Source organism: Pieris rapae, chromosome 21 (assembly GCF_905147795.1).
Source record: "Pieris rapae chromosome 21, ilPieRapa1.1, whole genome shotgun sequence".
NCBI lineage: Eukaryota > Metazoa > Arthropoda > Insecta > Lepidoptera > Pieridae > Pieris > Pieris rapae.
The window spans coordinates 6,005,925-6,021,399 of NC_059529.1; the positions used below are offsets into that span (position 1 = coordinate 6,005,925).

The 15,475-nt window shown below is 33.0% G+C and overlaps 2 protein-coding genes across 2 annotated transcripts; both read right to left on the bottom strand.

Moving 5' to 3' along the window:
* Positions 1–490: 490 nt before the first annotated feature.
* Positions 491–12,451, bottom strand: LOC111003808 (dynein regulatory complex protein 1). The gene is made up of 17 exons (XM_045632911.1): positions 12,076–12,451; positions 11,059–11,246; positions 10,174–10,409; positions 9,374–9,580; positions 8,504–8,671; positions 8,041–8,211; positions 7,562–7,763; positions 7,389–7,480; positions 6,916–7,041; positions 6,253–6,375; positions 5,721–5,778; positions 4,502–4,580; positions 3,867–3,946; positions 2,848–2,982; positions 2,044–2,146; positions 1,251–1,414; positions 491–748 (listed from the first exon to the last, which is right to left on the bottom strand). The coding sequence occupies exons 1-17, from the start codon at positions 12,213–12,215 to the stop codon at positions 564–566; spliced, it is 2,457 nt and encodes an 818-aa protein (XP_045488867.1). The 5' UTR covers positions 12,216–12,451; the 3' UTR covers positions 491–563.
* A 58-nt stretch (positions 12,452–12,509) lies between these two features.
* LOC111003855 (60S ribosomal protein L11) lies at positions 12,510–14,765 on the bottom strand. The gene is made up of 5 exons (XM_022274589.2): positions 14,656–14,765; positions 14,249–14,407; positions 13,949–14,098; positions 13,175–13,322; positions 12,510–12,663 (listed from the first exon to the last, which is right to left on the bottom strand). The coding sequence occupies exons 1-5, from the start codon at positions 14,659–14,661 to the stop codon at positions 12,536–12,538; spliced, it is 591 nt and encodes a 196-aa protein (XP_022130281.1). The 5' UTR covers positions 14,662–14,765; the 3' UTR covers positions 12,510–12,535.
* Between the last annotated feature and the right edge of the window lie 710 nt (positions 14,766–15,475).

Genomic DNA, 15,475 nt, shown 5'->3' on the forward strand with positions numbered 1-15,475 from the left:
AAAAAAGCGTCGACTTTAGGCTATGGATAATGTTAAATTAAGGATCGATAAATAAAGCGTGTATCTGAGCTAGCATAGAACCCGGGTTACTTACTATTAAGTTATTAACAACAGAACACGACGTATTTTTTTATAGCCTACTTAGATTTCTCATAAAATATGAAACTCAATCTAATTGCGGCAATTAAACAAATGTTCCTCTCTTTTCACCAATTAGCTTGAATTTAATTTTACAGAAGAATGTAAAGTATATTAGTAAAAGAATTGCTATAAGATTTTTTGTAAGGGAAAAGAAAGAGTAAATACATATATTAGAGGTGATGGTCATTCCAATTCAGTAAACGTGTAATAAATCAACTTGTTTACCAATGTCTTTAATGTCTTATTCGTCTTTTATTGTACAGCGAAAGTTACTTATACAGTAAATAAAAGACAAAATTCATTACACATTATATTATCAATATTTTCAGTGATCACAAAATATCCCAACCAATGTTTCAATAAATTAATAATTACATATGATTTATCTACTAAAATCTTGCTAATTAAATATCGCCAAAACGTCAAATAGGTGGTAGAGTAGATGTTTGTGTGACGTCTTCAGCGGCAGCGGTGAAGCTTGGTAAAGCAGGCTGTAAATATTGTGGCTTCGCGCCCGGAAGTTCCGGTAAAGCTCCCCGCACAAGCCGTCGTAAGGCTGCATTCCGACGACGCAAATGTACAACCTCTTCGTTTATACGATCGCGTTCTAAAATTTTTAAGATATATTATATTATTGCATATTTCTTGCGAGTATTTACGCCATAAGTTCGACAACAATTATAAATAACCTGACTTATATGACATTATGAAAATTAAAATGACATTTGCATGCCTATTTTTATATAATTAAAATGGCGGATTTTAATTAATAGATCTAAATGGAACTCATTATTTGCAAATAAACTGTTTATTTTTTTTTATTGATTTATGTATAAATCAAGTTCTTAAATTAATTTAGCAATATATTAATGTATCTCATAATAAGTAAGATACACATTTTAGTGAACATCGAACATTCAAACATCGATTCCGAGATTTTAATTGCGGGGGGTCGCTATGTAGTAACTGCACTAATAATTAGAATTAAAAATGTACTATACTTTAACATTTTAATACTGAGATTTATCTCGATATTAATTTTATAAAAAAAAATGTGATTACAATTTCAAAATAATTGCCAACAAAGGAATCATAGGTGTCCAACGTACCTTGTAAAACATTGAGATAATTATTGAGTCCTGTTAGAATTCCGTCCCAGAACCGTTCCTTCTCAGACGAAACAATATCCTTCCACTGGGTCCAATACTGGACAATGTCCTCTGGTTTCAGTTTCCTTGATGGAGTCGTAAAATCCGGGGGTTTCAAATTCTCTCTAAAACAGTGAAACGTATCTAATCATCATTTTGTGATTTGTTACGTATACTCGCGTGAGGGATGAACACTCTTAGGATTATTAGGAAGGATTATTTTTTATTAAACAAAGGGTTTCACTCAAGTAATTGTAAATAATGGAAGATTTTTCAAGCTTATAAAAGATTTAAGAGAATGAAGCAATTACATAATATTTTCTAGTAATCAAGTTTTAGTTTTGTTTTTTACATCTGGAACTATAAAGTACGAAGACATATTTATTATTTATAGATCGTCAGATATGAACCAATTTTAACATTAATGGAGAACAGTTTACGTACATTATGGTAATATGTAACTGCGATATACGTCTCAAGAACTCTTTAGTAGTAAAATTGTCATATTAAATCCAATAAATTATTCAATCATCAACAAAATTCCGAAAATACGGGAGACACTTCGCACTATTGCAGACAATTTCGACTCCGAATTTCGAAACTCACTTTGAATAGCGTGAGGACTTTGACGAAGTTATTTTTTTGTTGATTAGAACATTGAAATAACATTCATTTGTAATTTTTGACATTCCGTGAAAATAGTAAAAACTACTTTTACACATTTAGATTACTTTAATTAGAAAAAAAAACTCACAATATATCGTATAGTTTCTTCTTTTCAGGAGGCACAAATATATGCATGTATTCGTTTAGGCCTGTCAGAACTTGCATTGGTTCTATCTCCAAGGGGTGGCCGACTACGGAAAAAATATAAAAAATTAAAAATGTTTACTCCATGGATTTGGTTTGGATGTAGCGAAGCCTTCGATTGGGTGTGGCATGAGGTGCTGCTCTCGAAGCGTTCAGCCTATGAAGGATGAAGCGTGTTTCCACATTACACCCGTGAACGCTGGATAATAGTTTAACTGAGTTTTACCATCAGGCGATAGTAGAGGCAGAATATGAAATTCCACCCGTATCACCACGACCACCGCCACCATCACTTTGTGAAGTATTCCCAAACCATTACTAATTCCTAAAAGGCCGGCAAACCACTTGCGAGCTTTTTGGCATTGACGGTCCAGGGGCGGAACTAAACATCATATGATTCCGTTTGCCGTGTTCTATAACAAAATGGAAGTACATAGCTATCACTTCTTTTATGAAACTTGTCATACGTCACCGATTTTTGTTTACCATCGCGGAGCGAGTAATAAGTCACTCTGTGGAGGACTGTATCTTTCCAAATTTTTCCTCCACCTGTCTCAGCTCTAAGACCCCACTGGTTAAGGCCGGAATAACTTCGTTTGCGGGTATTGGGGTATGACGTCATCGCAGTAATCGCAGCCGTAAAATGTAGGTGTAGAATGTCGCTGCACATTCCTTTATGCTCAACCATGATTCGCAAGACCTCAGTTCCGCACTGCTCCTGGTGTTATAATAACAAAGAACAAAATACCTGGACATAGAAACGGGTTGTTCTGTTTAGCGGGCGCTACGAGCGTTGGCTGTGAGGCGACGGTGACCCCGCGTGTCCCTGCACGACGCGCTGACCCACCTGTCTCTGACGAGACTGGCATCAAAGGTATATGAGCTGGAAATACGCTAATAATTATTATATTGTATTATCGTGATAGCATTTTATTAAATTAATTAACAATATAAATATTGTTCTTGTGTCGGTGAAAACAAAGAATATGTAAAAGGAAATCAGGGTTTACATCGCGTATGGCCAGTCGATTCTCAAATATAGAAGCAATAATGACATTGTATAATGCACTTGATAGAAGTTACTTGGAATATTACTCTATGATTTGAGCCCCGCAAGAAAATACTCTTTAAAGTGTATGTGCGTATTCAAAATAGATTTACGGGATACATTACATGAGGTTGTATGGAGTGTACCATTTTACCCAGTTATGTATCCGACTTTGTTTGTCTTGGGGATAGTAGGATACAACAAGAGGTAGGGAGGGACCATACTATCACTTAATTTTTATTTTTAGGTTCTTAGATGTAAATAAAGCATTCCTACAGCTACTCATTTAACAATATTCAAACAATTATATTATACACAAAAGCACAATAAATTGTAAAGCACAGTTTTACCTATTTATACAAAAAATATAACAAAGTATATTCATACTAAATTCTAAGTTTCATTGATCATTAAAATAAAAATTTAATATAAAGGAAGAATAACAAAGCCGTTATTAATAAAATATACATTTTTTTAAATAATTGTTTAGTCATTTTAAGTCACATTAAAAATATCTATATTTGCTGGTAATTTATGTTATAATCGGTATACGTATACATGACTGAGTTAAATAAATAATAAGTAAATAGTTTGTATTAGACCGAGGAATTTGGAATAGTTGAGTTTGCCTTGTACAATGGTAAGAAAATAAATTTTCAAGTCCTAGTTTCAACTGGGTTGAAAGAAAAATAAAATTAGCAATATTATATAGATCTTACTTTTCGGGTCCCCACACTTCTGTATAATTTGATCAGCTTCAGCCATAAGGAGTTGGTCGTCTGCCGTTAACTCGTGGGTCCTGCAATGCAAATTGGGGAAATGGACGTGGAATAGAACGGTCAAACAGATTGATGATTTTGTTTTTATTTTCAGCATAATAAAAAACTAAGCAGGATTTTATTGTACAATGTAATAATATAATAAGAATTTATATATATAATAATATAATTCCAAGAAGCTTCGTCATCGAACGTAGATGCATACGAAATTCCACCTCGAAGTCCGTCGTTCCACAACTGATTTTTTTTGTCATTTTAAATATAAAATGACAAAAAAATCAGTTGTGCGTAGCATAAAATATTATGTCAGTTTAGCGCGCACCACTACTATGCGGAATCACTTAACCATCATGTGATCCCCGGTTGGTTTATATGTTGTGTACCATAAATAACAAAGCGGTACCTTGTGTTTAGAGTTTGTTATTAGAAAAATATGAAGGGATTAAATTATGAGAAAAGTATTGCTGAGACTAATCGAGACCTCGCGGTAATGATATGAAGAAATTATTGTGTATATTTTACGGTTAAATAAATATTTTTTCATATGATATGTATAATAAATATTGATATGTCACCTAAATCCGATGGAACGAGATGTACTAGCTGAAATGCTTCTTCCAGCGCTTGAGCGCTGTCGAATTGACGCCCTGTCACCTAATGATAATCATTACATTAAACTAATTAGGCATAAATGATATATGTATACATTAATAATAAAAAAAACATATGTGCAATTCACACATGGTAGAAGTGAAACCTTCAAAAACATTTTTTTTATTATTAATCATATATAAATTAATCATTTTCCATTATCTAAATGTGTGTGTTCTTTTAAAACAGTATATTTTAATGATAAATTTTAATTTATAAGTTTAATATAAATTTTTAATTTGGGAAAAACTAAAACATCGAAAGTTTGAAATTCGATCAAATGAAAAAGCGGCAGTAAAGAGAGGCTGTATAATGCCTGCTATCTCATTTTCTCCCACGTTAAATCATATGATGAATTGATGTTTCTGTCTCTCTTTACCGCTGCATCCGGTTTGAAATCACGACGATTCGAAAGAAGTTTATCTATCTCATTTTCTCCCACGTTAAATCATATGAATTAATGTTTCTGTCTCTTTTTACTGTCGCTTTTTCGTTGCATCCGGTTTGAAATCACAACGATTCTAAAGAAGTTTCACTTCAATAAGGCTTTATTTTTCCACATCCTATTAACATACATTAAATAAAACAGATATAAATACAATTTTAACTAAAATGTGGCCCCTGTCCGGGAGAAGGCCTCCTCCAACTTTTTCCACCCTAATTTATTTTGTGCCATCGTCATCCAATTTCTCGATCTCGATCCCGTCAGACCATCGCTCTATTGGTCCTCTTTTGTTTCTTGTTCCTTTTGGCCCAGTCCATTCGGTTACTGCTTTAGACCATCTGTCATCTGTATAACGCGCTACGTGGCCTGACCATCTCCATTTAAGTTTTAGAGCATATTTAAAAAACTTAAAATGATATATAACACTATATAATTAACAAAAAATCACTTATTTTAAACGTGAACACGTTACAATTCGAGATTCCTACACAAATTCCATTCGAACCATAAACGTTGGTGAATCCCTTTAGGTCTTAATACACCAAAGGGTTATTAACTGTTACATTTTACGTAATTTTCCTGCTATTAAAATATACTTGCCTTATAACAACTATATTAAATATTAAAACTTTACTTATCTATTAATTTTTTTAAATATTTTAATTGCTATAAGTAATTAACAGTTTATTATAAATTACCTCGAACAGATTTAATACTTAAACTTGCGTGATGTGATCCATCTTCCTGTGCCTCCATCTAGGAATATAATAAAGGTTTATTGACTTTTATATTTCAACATCGCAACGGAAATATCGTGTTTATAAAATTCAAATTTCGTTGTTTTTACAAAAATTTTAAATTACGTAAAGTACCAAATTTGTTAGAAAATGACACCCGCTTTGGGCCTATAACCAACCCTTCCATCAGAGAGGACAATGATCTATACTCTATGGAGTTTAACTTCGTCTAAATGAGTTCTATCGAGTTTAAATTCTACGAAAGACTAGGCGGTATGGTCGAAAGACTATAGCCTGCGCCATGGGCTAATAAAAATTTTTTTTTCATCGTCTTAACTCATGTTAAATGTCAAACATCAAATATAATTTTATGATAATATTTTGTAATTTGCATGCTGTGTTGTCCTTTATAATTACTGCATTTTATGTAGCATTTGGCAAAAATTTAATTTATTATTTTATATTATCGGGATGAAAATAGTTTGAAACTTACCGACATAGGTTCCATCACATAATCAGACGTGGCTTCGAATCCAATGCAAATGGGACAGAAGGCGTACTTCATGAAAACTTTGCATAAAAGTTCAATGTCTTCTTGTGCTTGAATTTCGAGGGCCTTGAAATAAATAATACAATCTGTAAATTTTACATAACGAAATCACAAACCTCTCAAGGCTCAGATTTTACCAGAAAACTTTCAAAAGTGTTAATTTCAATATAATTATAATAAATTATATTATATTATATGAATATATATAGGTATTTATTAACAGAATAGTTTTAAATAAATAAACTAATTGGCTCTTAATATATTTTATTCTCTGAGTAATAAGTCCAATCAATACAAATAAAAAAATATATTTATTTAATAATTTAGTACCAGTAATATTTTTCAAGACAACCATTGTGGTATTTGAAATTGTATCTGTGCTGAATAACGTTCTCTATTATATTGACAACACTGTTACGTTATTAAAGTTCAACTTTTATAATCTAGATACATAATATATAAAAATATATATACATAACTGCCACGCCGGTTGTCTTTCCGCACAAGAGAAAGAGAAGACGCTGTATTGCCATGAAATTAGTCTTTTATATATCAACATTTTATATATTAGGGAATGCTTTGTTGCTTATGTATTTTTAATTTTACCATAAATATAGAATCCAAAGTGCATAGATTTCTTGAAGTCAACTGATACTTCTCGATAAGCTTCAATAGTCTGTCTTCTACCAAAAATCCCGTGTTGTCAGACACCAGTTGCAAAATGTGACGAACCTATAAATTAAAATCTAACATTTATAGAGTGATAATAAATGAGGTGTTAAAATAAGAGGGATAGTATCAGATAAAAATCAAGCTCTACTACGATTTTTTTAAATTTATTTATTTAACTGAATAATATAATCTATATCATCTATATGTATTACATTTGACTGTGGTTGTGGTTCCTACTGTTTTAGATTAACAATAATAATCCGGTGACGTTATAATCCTAATTATTGGTCTCAAATTGCCTCCGATCCTTTGATATATAAATACCCAAAATAAAACCATATAAGGTTGTATCACCGCCGAATACTTTAAAATATTATTATATGACAATTATATTATAATAAACTTACCAGTCTATCTTTTGCCTCTTTGGCGTCAATATTCTTTGGATTCATAATTTCTTTAGAATCTTCAGGCTTTGATACTTCGTTCGCCTCTGCGTCTGGAAGCAGCATTAAAATACAAAAGAGATTGCAACATGTTAGGGTAAGTCCAATATTCTGTTTAGATATTTAGATTTTACCTTTTAGCGGGCTCTTAGGCGGAGGAGGCGGCGGAGGCGGAGGCGGCTCCGCTAATATATGAGCGTGTAAAGCCACTTCTGCAGCGCGAAGTTCGCGTAATAACGTGCCACATTGCGCGGAAGACATACGCCACACTTGACTGAACTTGTAGTTGTTAACATGGGCGAAGTGGCGGGATTTCTTCTCTAAATCGTCCATTGCCTGTGGCATGGTGGGTAAAAGGTATAATGTACCTATAATTGCTTAAATTACATTTTGAATATAGTTTAGAATTAAATCTAAATTTTATCCCCTTGTACCTAGATGAACTCAAATATAATATTGTTTTTCTACTAATCTTATATTTTCCTTAGTTCCAAACTCTATTCGTAAAACCTTTTTTTCTATAAATAATATAAAGCAGTGTTAACTGTCATAAGTATCTTTTAATGCTCAATTGCGAAAGATTAAAAAAGAATCATATCTATAGACACTCAACCTCCATCAATTTGCAAACTTCCGTATCCGCTCGTATCTCTTCAATGGCGCCATCTTCCGCGGCTTTCCGGATTTTGGCGCGAAGCGAGTTAGCCACGTCAGACATTTTGTTTAATTTACGCTTCTGTTGCGACCTGACAAAAACGTTTTCTTCTTCGCGTTTTTTTAATACCTAAAATGTTATATTTGAAACTAGTATATTAAAAATACTCTCTTATATATTAATCATTTCAATTATTAATTTCATTGAATATAAATTTAATACGACCTTGAACAATAACAAACATTTTCTACAAAGCAAAAAATTAAGAAACCTGAATAAAAACAGTGAAATCAAAATGAAACAAATTTTAATCCAGATCTGTATATTTTAGAGCACGATGTGTTATATCAGGAAATTACCAAGACTACACAAAAATTAAAAGCCCATTATAAAAAAAGGGCCAACTTTCATCCGTGCTTACTTGATAAGTGTAACCGATCTTTTCAGTGTTGATGAGACAAGTGGCCTTTAATTTCTCCAACTCCTTCTGAAGTTCTTGTATCAGCGATTCCAGCTCAATCTTCGCTTCACGGTATTTCGCGTGATGATCCCACATTATATCTTCCACCTCTAACTTATACTCTTCCAACTAACAAAAAATAAAACATTTATGGACTTTAACAGTTTTTACTAGTTTTGTTGTATTGGCCAGAAAATATTTGTCTTTTTCTAATACAAGATTGTTTATGGTAACTTTTGGCAGCGTGTCTACGTCCGTCGTTCCATATCTGAGCGTTTTTTTTAAACAGTTTCTGCACCACCACTATATGGAACCAGCTGCCCACTGAAATAATTGCGAACCAATTGAACTTAGAGCACTTAAAGAAAAGTGGGTACCAATTCCTTGAAGGTCGGCTACGCACTCGACTATCATTAATAATGATATTCGAGAGGAAAAGTTATCATGATGTTAAAATTATTACGTAAAATTACTTTGAATTTCAATAGAACAATACAGTGGCAATCTTTTTAGAAGTGGGCTTCATATTTCTGAACCTGTTTCAAAATATGCAAGTTGATCGGCCTCCTGAGCCTTTCTAAGGCAAGCCGATTTCCTCACGTTTTCCTTCACCGTTCGAGTGTTAATAGAAACATAGAAAGAAATTCCATTATTGCACAGCCGGAGATCGAACCTACGATCACAGGGATGATAGTTGCCGAAGCCACTAGGCCAACATTGCTCTGTCTGCTACATATCAGACATTTGACGGTCAGACATCAGACATTTAGTTTTAATTACAGCCTTCAAAATTGTTTTCACCTATAAAACAAATAAAATGTATGATCTGACCTGTTCAAACTTATATTCCAAATGTGCAATTTCTTCTTTATCTCTCTGTCGATAAAGGGCTTCCCATCTCTTATTATTATGATCCAACATGGCATCTCGTTCTATGTTGATTGCTTGTTCAATACACGCTAATTGCTTTTCGTACGCTCTTTGCATTATTGTGAGCTGTTTCTCAACCCTATCCGATAGTTCTTTGATATCGTTATCCTGAAAACATAATTGCATACTTGTACCGCTTTCGTGACTAACGAATTCTTTAATTCAAGACTGTATAATAAATTAAAATATAATACAGTGACACCTCAACCTTTTTAGGTCTAGGCCTCAGATTTCTGTTTTTGTTTCGTGATCATACATATGTAAATGTGTGCCTGACACACCCCGACGTTTTTTTTGGATCTAAGGCAAGCCAGTTATCTCATGATATTTTCTTATACCGTTCGAGCGCATTTTAAGCACGCACATAGACATAAAGTCCATTGGTGCACAGCCGAGGATCGAACCTATGACCTCTGGGATGAGAGTCGAGAGATTAAATTATGTATATTATATTGTATTCGTGACAAACTCGTTTTAATACGTAATATTTATAACAATATTGATTACAATAGGCTGGTTTTATTCAAGCAATACATTACAGTTGTCAATGAAATTAAACACCATCGTTCAATTCTTAAGATAAATTTTTTTTTATAAATTAACGGTGAACGTTGACGTATAATCTATGAAATATCAGTGAAAAAGACTAAACTATCTGTAATTTAAAAAAAAATGATGAAAGAAATAAGACGTAGTCCCACTTGTTTCTGCAAATCTTCATAATAACATTCGTCCATTCGCTTTAATTCGTTTTTTAAATCCGCTATTAGTTCATTCTTCTGCTCCAGAAGGTTATCGCATTTTTCTTTTTGTTCCTTTATCGCTGCGTCTATATCTAATGGGTCTTTAATCTGTAGCATGGCGTCCCAGGTCGATGTAATTGCCTCGTATTGTATCTGGGCTTCGTTTGCCTCGGCTTCTATTTTTGCAAAGGATCCTGGGAAACATTGTTTTATTATAATAATCATCGTTTTATTATATACTATCTGTGTATTATTTACCAGTTTCTTATAGGCAGGAAGGTGATCTGCCTTCTATGCGTTACACGTGTATTTTATAAAACAAGGAGCAATGACGCGAAACACTCCAGGCTACATATCTCCATATGTCATGCAAGTGGTAAAGACAAAAAGTATTATTAAACAACAAAACAAGATATAGATAACAAAACCGTCTTTGTGTCAAATAATATTGTCTGTTTTTTTTATTTTTAAGTAATAAGTATAAGTAAGTTACATACGTAATTACGTTTTTCTGTACCTAATAGTAAAACGTTTTGTTACCACCCAGTGACTCAATAAAGATAAAACTTGGCATTTACGTGATGGAAAGTATTGAAAAGCCGAAAATAATATTAACCCCCATCATTCAATCCTCTCCCCGCATTGTAACGTTTTACCCCAACACCCCCAATATCATTACGTAATACTTGAACGTAAACGTACTTGGAGTAAAACTACATTTTACTGCGGCGTTGCTAGTTTTGGTAACGCGCATATAGTAAATGCCTACGACTAGGAACAAAATGAAATTCTATGTATTAAATTCTGATATGAGTATTATGAGCGGAGTGTAGGCTAACATACCAAGCATCTTTTCAGAAAAAAGCGCTCTTCGTATAACTTCACGCTCGTCGGTAGTAACTTTGACATTAGTGACCTTTGCAGCGCCATCTAGAGCTAACCGTTGTAATTCTTCTGCAGCCAAAGATGTTGCCTGTTCTATTAACCCTGGTTCCTCTTCCTTAAATGTTTCTTCAGAAGTTTGTTCAGCCCTACAATAAGTCAATGGCGCTACAACTTTTTAGGTCTGGGCCTCAGATTTCATGATAGTTTGTAAATCTAATAAACAAGTATGCCAGCATGCCGTGCCTGACATACGCCGTCGAATTTTTGGTTTAAGGTAAGTCGGTTTCCTCACGAAGTTTAGTGTTCCTTCAGCGTTCCAGCCAATGTTAAACGCGTAAGTAGAAAGAGAGTCCATTTGTGCATAGTCGGAATCGAACCTACGACCTTAGGTGTGGAAGTCGCACGCTGAGACCACTAAGCCAATACTGCTCCGTATCCAGCCCTAATAAGCGACGTATTAACATTGTAACCATTAATTATTATTAATATTGTTAATTTTTTTTTTTAACATGGGGCTGGAGGCTCATCTGATGTTAAGTGATAGCGCCGCCCATGGACACTCAATGCCAGAGGGCTAGCGAGTGCGTTTCCGGCCTTTTAAGAATTGGTAGGCTCTTCTCTTGAAGGACCCTATTAAATAATTAATTAAAACAAATATTGGAGCTTCCATTAATATATTTTTTGATAATACATATACCTAATTATTAATTTTGCAACAGTATTAACGCGTAAAATGTGCAGTCTCGTTCTGTCAACCCTATGCCGGCGGTCAAAAGCAATACCCTAGTCTTCAGTCCCTTAAGATTTTGTTATCTGTGGTCTCAAAAGTAGAATAATCTTTTAAAATCAGTAGGTTATCGACACACTCAATTGAGATGGTTAATTACCACGTAACCAATTAAGATAACTGTCACAATTACTAACTCGGCAAGTAAAGATTACTCATGTTATAGGTCACACTAAGCATCTAGTCACCTTTTTAAAGCTTCCTGCCTTTTTTTAATTCGTAAAGCTCGAGCTGCCTTCCGCTCCACTGGATCGAGGGAAGTAACTTGCGGCTCTTTTGGAGCCAAAACATCTTCAACATCGTCAAAGCCGCCAAATTGTCCCGCCATTTTACATTCCGTTTATGAAGTTTGTTTTTAAATTAAAACTACTTGCAAACCGCTAGCTTTGTATACGATATAAAATTGATCAATAATGAAAATAACAATGGTTTTGTTTCTATGGTGATGTAGGATTGACTGTTGACATATATTGACAATTGCATACAGATATTAAAATAACGCATTTAACTGTGGCCTTAATTCTTGGTTCCTTGTATTTTTTTTAATAACAGAAATAATGGTTTTCAAAATATAATTTAAACGGTTTAGTGTAATTTTAGTAAATAATTAAAAGACAGTAACTCTTCTTAAAAGTTTATTTACTTAATTTACTTTTTGCTGTTAAGGATGATACCATCGTATTTCTGTTGGAACCACTTCATAGCGTCTTCCTTTGTCAGGCGGTGAGGGAAACCAACCTTACCAGTTTTTCTTCTTCTGTGTGCAACATTGAACCCTGTAAACATTGAAATGTTTAGTAAATTATCCTGTAAAATTATTAATTAACTAAACATAATGAAACCATATTAATATTTGGTTCAAACCTGGGAACTTGAAATGTTCCTTATTAAAATTGGAAGCAATATTTCTCATATCGTTCACTAATTAGAATAAGCTTACTTTAGCACAAGATTTACAGAGCATAGAAAAAAAATTCTACATTCTTGAACACTTGTGCAGAGAAACTTGTGTAGATGAGGGGTCAACAAATAAAAATACCAATTTTTTTCTGTATATTAACAGAGTAGTATTAATTAGACTTTGGCTAATATTTAAATATTTTATGATAATTATTCAGTTCTATGCCCTCATTGACAGTCACAAGTATCAATAATTCTATCGAAAAAGCAATTTGAAAACTAACAAGTATTGACAACAAATTTGCTTATAATTTTCATTACAATAATTTAATAGAGACAATTATTTACATAATTGGTTACAGCTTAACATAAAAAGAGTTAACATACCTGGGCGGCCTAACACTACATAGAAGTCAAGACCGTAGATACCAATGGATGGATCGTACTTGATACCCAAGTCAATGTGCTCTTGAATACCAAAACCAAAGTTGCCAGTGGCAGAGAAGTTGTCTCGTCTCAGTTCATATTCTCTTACCTAGGAAAAATTGCAATTTTTATTTTATTCACTCTGCTAAAACAGAGAAAGTTTTCTCCAGACAAACACCCAACATTTTTGTTGAAATAACATGAAAAAGCTATCAACTATGTTTTTAAAAAACAAATATTTAATATAAAGATTGTCAATCTAACAGCAAATTTTATTTTTTTACTGAGAGTAATTTGAATGTTTTTAAACTAGATTATGTTATTGATGAATTCTCAAATCTTAAAAACAGATAGAATTTATGAATAGGCTACTTTTGAAATATTATAGTATAATTCACATTTACATATTTTTATCAAGAATGTAATTTCCATTAGTATTCTAAACAGTAAAACATTAGTGTTCAGAAGTTGCAAATAGGAAATATATGATATTGCATGAATTTACAAAGAAAGCACAATAGAACTATGTCTCTTGAACAATTCATGCTGCATTGTAATTGTTATGATTTACCTATACATTAGAATACAACAAAATACTAAATAAATAAATTATCTTCATTGATGACAAATGATTCATTATTATTAAAAAAGAACTTTATTTATCTGTCTAATGTTTGACTAAAGGTAATTTTTGGACTTACCCAATTAAAAGTGTAGTATGTAAAGACAACTTACTTTTAATCCCCTTTCGAGGATTTCTTCAGCCTTGGCACCACGAACTGTGCAGTGAACAGCAATCTTTTCATTACGACGAATACCAAAAGACCGCACAGTGTAGCGAGCCTTAGAGAAGACTGGCTGTTGACCCGTCAGTTGTTCCAACACCTACAATAATTGGCTCATATCAATTATAACATCTCGAGTCTCGAACATCCCCAAAAATGTAATGAATGAATTATTACTAGGTTATGGTGACATGTTGTAATTTAAGACAACAAGATTATAAGTTAAAAGAAAGGAAAGAAAAGAAGTTACCTTAGCAGCACGTGTCAGTCTGTCACCAGATTCACCAACACAGATGTTAAGGCATAACTTTCTGATGTGTAGATTTCTCATAACATTTTTGGAATTATCCTTGGGAGGCCTTTTGTCTTTCTTATCCTTCTTCTTGGGAAGCGCGGGGGGTGGTACACGCTGAAATATACACCATATTTATTAATTTACAAAACAAACCCACTTGGTTATACAGCAGAGTCGGCGAAAAGGTTATATTTTGTTGATTCTTAGTTTATTCGTTTGAAATTATAATTTATCACAAAATAAATACATCTTAACACAGATCAATTTATTCACTACATTGTTTTATCAGTTACAACCCAAATTCGTAGAAATTTAACTTGATTATAATAGATTTAATAAATTCAAATACACAAAACACCCACCGCCATGATCACAACTTTTTAAAAGAAATAAAACGTCAAATTTTGACAGCGATAAACAACTACAACCATAGATGAAAATATAGGAACACTCAAAACAAACAATTGACATAACTGTCACTGTCTTACTCAAATAGATTAACATAGCCCATAAATAATAACATGTTCTACGGTTTAACTAGACCACCGTTTCTCAATAATTTTTATGTCGCCCACGAAAAAGCCAAAAAGTTAGGTAAATCAGTTTTGCAATCCTGTCACAGTAAAATTATAATAATAATATGTACATAGCGCGCTATTTTCGTCATATACACACGTTATATTAGCCTTCACTGGTTTTAACCTGTGGTTGCACGAACTTGACAAATAAGCCGCTTGCTCATCTCATTGCACGCTAGTCGCTAGGTTCGTATACGTTAATTGCTTTAGTTTTAAAAACAAAAGGAACCCCTTTTAAAACAAACTCGTAAATGTTCGTTTTTCCGTGCCAAAAAATTCTTTTAGACAACAAATGGCATACTTATTTATACAGGAAATAATAAATGGAGGGATGTAAAAAAATAATCAATATGGAAATAATCGATTAAAATCAACTTATTTATAAGTGAAAATCGATTTTTATAAGCGAATTTAATATTAAAAATAATCGATTCTTTTTATAAATGAAAATCATAGTCGATTTTTCTTCTGCCACCTCCCGAGTCCCGATATTAAGTCTAGTCTTGTATAACCCGGACCTCGAACTATGTATTAGCGATATCCGATATACATCGATGTTAACAACGCGGTACATTGAATAGATCTGATGCTTTGAAGATGTATT

Excerpts from the sequence above, each read along its gene's own strand:
- LOC111003808 (XM_045632911.1), bottom strand. The coding sequence starts at position 12,215 with ATGGCGGGACAATTTGGCGGCTTTGACGATGTTGAAGATGTTTTGGCT. Across the intron at positions 7,481-7,561 it reads GCCTAAGAGCCCGCTAAAAG|ACGCAGAGGCGAACGAAGTA; the intron begins GTAAAATCTAAA and ends TGCTGCTTCCAG. Across the intron at positions 1,415-2,043 it reads AAGAAACTATACGATATATT|AGAGAATTTGAAACCCCCGG; the intron begins GTGAGTTTTTTT and ends TCACTGTTTTAG.
- LOC111003855 (XM_022274589.2), bottom strand. Across the intron at positions 14,099-14,248 it reads GACTGACACGTGCTGCTAAG|GTGTTGGAACAACTGACGGG; the intron begins GTAACTTCTTTT and ends CAATTATTGTAG. Across the intron at positions 13,323-13,948 it reads TCCTCGAAAGGGGATTAAAA|GTAAGAGAATATGAACTGAG; the intron begins GTAAGTTGTCTT and ends AATTTTTCCTAG.